Source organism: Corapipo altera, unplaced genomic scaffold, assembly GCF_003945725.1.
Source record: "Corapipo altera isolate COAL_440 unplaced genomic scaffold, ASM394572v1 44, whole genome shotgun sequence".
Lineage (NCBI taxonomy): Eukaryota > Metazoa > Chordata > Aves > Passeriformes > Pipridae > Corapipo > Corapipo altera.
The window spans coordinates 10,520,939-10,527,648 of record NW_020884880.1 but is presented as its reverse complement, the minus strand read 5'-3'; the positions used below and the strand labels follow the sequence as shown (position 1 = coordinate 10,527,648).

At 47.7% G+C, this 6,710-nt stretch overlaps 1 protein-coding gene across 1 annotated transcript in view; it reads left to right on the top strand.

Moving 5' to 3' along the window:
• The first annotated feature begins 431 nt into the window (after positions 1–431).
• The window catches only part of RAPGEF5 (Rap guanine nucleotide exchange factor 5), a 164,003-nt gene continuing 157,724 nt past the window's right edge, over positions 432–6,710 (top strand). The window contains exon 1 of the mRNA XM_027639132.1: positions 432–633. Coding sequence (XP_027494933.1) covers positions 454–633 — 180 coding nt within the window. The 5' untranslated portion in view covers positions 432–453. The remainder of the gene's footprint in view (positions 634–6,710) is intronic.

The window sequence follows — 6,710 nt, the reverse complement described above, 5'->3', positions numbered from 1 at the left end:
ACCCCTCTCGTCTGGGCTCGGACCCGCCGCCTTTGAGCGGGCTGGCCACTGTCCCCCGTGTTCTCACCGCGGGTGCAGGGTCTATGCCGGGCGTTGGGGCCACGGCTCAGGCGGCGTTCCCTGAACGCAAAGGAGTTAACAGGACTTTCTGCCTCTTCCCGCCCGCGCCTCCTCCACCCTCCTCATTACCTGCACTTTATCACCGCGGGAGCCGCGGCGCGGGGCGGGAGCGGTGGAGGCCGGCGGGGCTTCCTGCGCCGCCCGGGGCGGTGGGGCCGCGGCGTGCGGGGAAAGGTGAGCGGGCGGTGCGTGCCAAGGAGCGCCTGACCGCCCGCCCGTGTGCCTGCCTGTGGGTGGGAGCGGCGCTGGGGCTGGGGCGACGCGAGGGGAAGGCGGGCGGGCAGAGCGGGAGGGCGAGCTGGTCTGCGCGCCGCAGCCCGGCAGGGATGCGGCATGGCCGTGGGCTCCGTGAAGATGCCGTCGCCGTGTGAGGGCGCGGAGCTGGCCCGAAGCTGGAACCCCGGCGGCGGAGCCCACGAGCCGGTGCAGCTGCGGCAGAAGCTGCGGGAGCTGCCTGCGCTGCTGCGGAGCGGGCTCACGCTGCGGAGGAAGAGCGCGGCCGCCGCCGGCCGGGTGAGTCAGTGAGGGACTGAGGGAGTCCGCGGGCGGCCCGGGCAGCGCCCCCGGGGGGGGGCCGCCCCTGCCCGGCCCTGCCCTGCCCTGCCCGCTGGGCCGCCGAGCGGGAGGCCGCGGGCTGTCGGTGCTGGCCCTCCGCGGGGGGCGGTCGGGGACGGAACGAGGGAGAAAGGGAGGAAGGGAGGGAAGGAGGATGCCCGGGAGGCGGCGGGGCGGCACCTCGGCAGTCCCTGGGAGAGGGTGCCCGCGGGTGGCTACGGGCTCGGCCCACCGCTGCCAGCTTTGGTGAAAAATGAAATAACAGGAAGGGTGAGCGCGCGTCCCTGTCCCATCTCCGGGTCCCTCGCGTGCCCTTCCTTCCTTTTCGCCTGCTCTCCGCTGACGGGAGGTACAGCGCGGCTGTGCCCGGACACCAGTGCACACACGTGCTACAGCAGCGAACTCCAGCGTGCCGGGGAGCGTGTGAAGCCGGGATGGACACACCCGGCCCCCCGCCTCGCGTGCCTCCGGAGACTGGGGCCGTGGGATCAGATGGGCATCGCGGAGATCCCGAATTTCACTCAAGTTCACACATTTTTCAGAAGGCTGGTGGTGCAGTTTTATAGGTCAGGCAGTGCTCCGGTGAAGTACAGCCTGACATTCCTGTGGCTGGGAACTGTGGTGGCAAGCGGCCACTCGCTCTGAGCTCTCCCTGTTGTGACTGGAGCCATATCAGGGGAGTGGCATTGCCATCAGGTCAATGACGGGTCGATCAAGTCAAACCTTACTTGCAGGCCAAGGCTGGATTGCAACCCACCGGGTGAACACTCTAAATGAAAGGCTGGGTTTACTTGCTTGGGGTTGGGTTTGTCTGTGTGGTAATCAGGCGAGCTGCTGGGTGGTTTTGGTGCAGTGATAAGTACCTGTGCAGGGAATTAGCCGGGGGAGGTCCGTATGGTGTGTGTTTGTACCCTCATCAACTCTGCAGTACTTTGCCCATGTAAATAAATGCTTTCTCTGCATAGGGAAGTTGTGAAATATAGTAGGGTGTGAATTTCAAACTTCCTGGGTGAATGCTTTGTTATGAAAAGGTATACATGCAAGGAAGATTAATTTCTTTCCTCAAGGACATTCAACCCATAGAATAAAGACTAGTCTGTATGGAGATGCCTAATGATTTTTATTTTCAAGTGAATTAGTAATTCACCTAACAAGTTGTCCATAAGAACACAGAGCCAAGTGGATTCAGTTAGTTTTAAATAGCCAGGTCTTGTTCTGCTCTAAGAAGATGTTTGCAACAGACATCTTTCTTCCAACAAAGATGAGTCCTTTCCTGAATTGAGTGTAGTTTGTTCCACTTTAAAAGCATACTACCAAAGAAGTGAAGTGTGCAGGGAGGATGAAAGAAGCAGTGCAGAATTGCTGCTGGTAACAGTGTTCATTTGCAGGCAGGTCTGAAACACTGCTTTAGCAAAACAAATTCATGAGGCTTCGGAGAGACACCATGCAGAGCAGCCTCAGCTTTACTCTCATGGCTATTCCTCAACACCACTGAAAGCATTTGACAAGTGAGCGGTACAGCAGTTACTCTGTAAATATTTGCAGTGGGTGAGTTGACATCCTGGTGAGAAGCCTGGGTAGCTCCTGGGTCATGCAGCTCCTCATTTGTGCTTGCTGAAGCCTTGGTCCCCTCTTGTTTCACACAGTCCCAGCTGATGTTCTGTGTTACAGACTAGCAAACACAGTGTGACGGATTTACTGGTGGTTTCACCTATGGCTTCTCCTCCCGGTACCCTGTGGGTCATCTTGTAAAGTTTTTCTTGAACTGTCTGTCCTAGTAGGAAGAAGACTGGAGAGAGGATAGTGAGTTTGTAAGGCAGTCTGGAGTCAACCCAGCAGATCTATTAGGAAAAAATGCTTTACTGTGAGAGTGGTGAGGCACTGGAACAGGTTGCCCAGAGAAACTGTGGATGCCCCATCCCTGGAATTGTTCAAGGCCAGGTTGGATGGGGCTTTGAGCAACCTGGCCTAATGGAACATGTCCCTGCTGATGGCAGGGGAGTTGGAACTAGATGATCGTTAAGGTCCTTTCCAAGCCGATCCATTCTGTGATTCTGTAATCCTGTATCAGTGGGTGATGCTGCATGGAGGTGCTGTGTGGCACCAGCAGGACCTTCAGACCAGTGTCTTGGTCCTGTGTGGAGAATGGAAATGCTGTGCTCTGCCTTCTCTGGGTTTGCAGGGACTCTCCTGTGAGTGCCTGGTGGGGTGTTCTGAGAGTTAGATCATACTAAGAGTCCAGCAGTGTTGTCGATTCACTTGTTTCCTGTGGAGACAAAGTGGGCACCTGGAGTGCATGGAGGCTCTCTGCCACATGTGCTATTCTTCAGGGAGCGTTTTGTTTCTGTTAGTAGTACCCTGTGTTGATTCCTGTCTGCTCTATGCATTTGTCTTTCCCCCTCGAAAATGGACTTTTAGGGGCATGACACTTTTCCCATTTTTCTATTTAATATGAAGAATACGACAGTCATATGAAAATGACAGTATTTGGGAGAGGAAAGGGATATGTCAGAACAGTAAAATGCAGCATTTTTTATACTTTCCCTTTTAAACATAACTCTTAAATTTAAAAAGTCTTAAAAGTTTGGGGAAAGGTTGAGTAACACAAATATGAAACAAAGATTCCTTTTTTTCTCACCTCAGCAAAATATTTCAAGTTAATCCAAAGTTAATTTTCCGAGGGTTTTGTTTGCTTATGAAAAAAACATAGTCTGATCTTCCTCTCCAGTGACTTTTTCTTTGTGCTTTTTTTGCTTGTTCAAACACCAAGCTGAGAGTCTTATTTGTCCAGCTGGTTTCACCAGGAGTGTTGCTCACTTAGGTGAGCTGTTTTCAAGTAAATGCTGACCAGCTGAAATTCTGGCTTGTTTAATTTCCTAGAAAAATATTATGACCCCTGAACAGGGGGTCTGCTTCTGATGCTGACTTGCTCAGGGACTGCCTGCAGTGCAGTTTGATTCCACATCTATAAAGCACAGATAATCTACATGTGTGCATGCCTGAGGACTATGGATAATAAAATATAATGGAAGTGTTAAGGGTACTATAATTGTTTTAAGGATGTACTTCACTGCATGCTGTTCAAATACTTCCTATGCTCCAGGGGGAAGGAAGGCATTGGGTAGTAGAGGGTAGCATACATTTAAAGAGCTGATTACATTTTGCAAAGCAGTATGGGGTGGAATAAATTTTTTAATCTGTTTGGACTTCTCAGTCCTTGGCACTAGACTATCTGAAAATTGTGACCGGAGATGGGAATAATTGAAAATACAGTGTGACAAAATAAGATTTCTTTCTTGGTTCAGTGACCCCCAAAACTGGAGAGTAGTTAGGTGTTTTTTGCTTTCTGTGTTGGGATACATCCAATACTAATACATGTAAAGAACTTGGAGGTGGAAAAACAGCTTGTAGAAAAAGTTTTAGCAACCATCCTACCTGGACGTTTCTATGCTGTGTACTGAATACACTCCAGTACACTCCACTGCTTCAGTCATTTAGATAAAACTAACCTCCAGTTTCTTGGCTAGGGAAGCCCAATATTTTTTTTAAAGCTCCTGAACTTCTACCTGGATGTTGGTCTTGTCCTTGAGGGTGTTTTTTTCTTAAATTCAGTCTTAGGGCAGGCACAGCACAGAGACCCAAGATGGCACCAGTGATCAGACTGCACTTGCACAGTGAGCTGCGAGGTGTAGGTTTTACTTGTCATCATCTGCTTGGAGGTTCTTTATTTCTGCTGCAGAAAATAGCAGAAAATGACCCAGTCTTTTGCTGTGGGAGTTGAGTGTGTGTCAGAGCTTGTGCAGAGGCAGAGGAGGGATCTGTTGTAGTGGGTCATTGTGCCCTGTGGGACTGTTCCCCTCTGCCACGTCCTTTCTCAAAATCTTTGGAAAGACCCTTCTGTTTTCCAGTTGGCCTCCTTGAGTTATGTGTTAAGTGTACATGTAGTAAGCATGAGTACTTTGCTTGTGAACTGTCTTTGCTGCTCTTCCTGGTGCCTGCTAAAGATATTTTCTTCTCCTCCCCTTTTTCTTGTAATTAGTGATGAAATACAGTTCTCTGCCTCTGGAAGCACCAGCAGTGAGGTCCTGCAGGCACATTAGTGTAGCAGTCACTCCATCATGCCAAAAGTCCTTTTCACCACACTCAGTTGCACTCTTAATGGAGCTAATGCTGCTCCTGAGAGAGCAGAGAAGCGCTCAGAAGGAGGAGGAATTGCCTTGCACATACACAGACACACACATTTTTAATCACCTCTTCTGCTTTCTGGGCTTATATTTACACACAGATAAATACTGTTATATGTGAGCATTGATGTTGCTCTTTGTCACAGTAGTGGATCTGGAAAACCTTTTGGTTTTGGTGTCAAACCCCATTACTCTGGTAGTGTGAAAGATCTTGCTGTTCGGTGCAAAGCTTCGCCATGGGATGTACCTTTTGGCTTGATGGAAGTTGAAGAGATACTATGATTATTTTCTCTACTGAGACCCTGTAAGTACTTTTGTGAAGTTCCTAGAGGTCTTCAGCCAGGCAGGTGTTCTCAGACTGTCTTCACCTTAGCTCTGCTTTGAGCAACTACTTTGCTGTATGTTTATGTCAGGATGTAAACTGACTCTAGGGTTACAGGTTGAAAATAAACCACAGGAGTTAGGGTACAGCTGCTAAAAGTCTTCATGAGTTCAGGGTGAGACTGGAGAAGTTCAGGGAAGAGAAATGTATTGAGCATACATAATCCTCATCAGGCACAGAAGGTTCCTGAGCTGAAAATAGCTGGAGGGTTGGAGAGTATTAGAGATATCTATCATATATTCTGGCACTAGCAGTTGTTATGCTGTTGGAGACAACTCTTCTTTGGCAGGGGAAAAAATCAAACTATATGCAATCTGTTTTAATTAAATGAAGTATCCCATCCTCTCAGCCTACATTCTGCTAAGCTTTTCCTCATTTCTTGTTAGAAGCTTTCAATTACAAATGTCATTCATGTAGCTATTCTCTAATCAATTCATTTGGCGATTGGGGAAACTCTAGTGTTGTCAATGAGGTTTTTACCAGGACATTGGAAATTGCCTGCTGGAAATACTCAGAATTTCCAGTCCTTCTTTCCATGACTACTGTGTGGTGGTAGTTGACAGTTTTGATTGAGCCAAGCATATAGATCTGCCTGGTACCCAGGTAGTCTCACAAACGACTGACATTTATGGCAGCCCATATCCTTCTTGGCAGCTTCTCATCTTCATAGTGCCTGAGTGACCTTGTATTTTATGCTGCTGAATTACACTGTTTCCAGTTCTTGAAGTCACCTAATCTTCCTATATGATGTTCTGTTTACATAGGTTTTGACAATACCTCAAATTTTGTGCCATCAACACGTTTTAGTAGCACTCTTATACTCTTTTGACCAGTGCTGTTAATGAGAAGATAGGAAAAAAATCATGAGAACAGTTTCTCTATGTTTGCCTATGTTTGTATATACTATAGAGGCTTTAAATTTGACATTTCTTCTGCATTAAAAAGGTGCAGTGTTGGTTTGTGTAGATGCTGTACTGGCTGAAATCAGCACACAGAAATGCTGGATTGGCTCAGTGGATTGAAAGTTTTACTGTCAGAAGTATTATCAAAGTTGGCTGTTTCATATTGGTGACATTTTGATTTCAAGTCTGCCATAGAGGTTCTACTCAGTAACTTAATACCCCCATCACTTTGCAGTTATTATGTGACTAAAAATAGTCATGGTAAGTAGTCTTGAATTTTTCCTATTGTAATCAGGATTATTATGTATTCCTGTTAAATGTACTCGATTAAAGTAATTGTCTTTCACATATCATATGTAGTATCCTTAAACTTGTCAGGTCTGTGACTGGTGATACATGAAATATTAAGCAACGAGTAAAACAGCTTTAGCAACAGTGACCATGGTAGATGATGGGGAATTTCAGTGTCTCTTGTGTTTATTTGCATAATTTGCTTCATAGTCAGTGTTCAGTGAATTACTAAAATGAGAATACTTCTTAATTAGGCCATATGTTATGACATCTGAA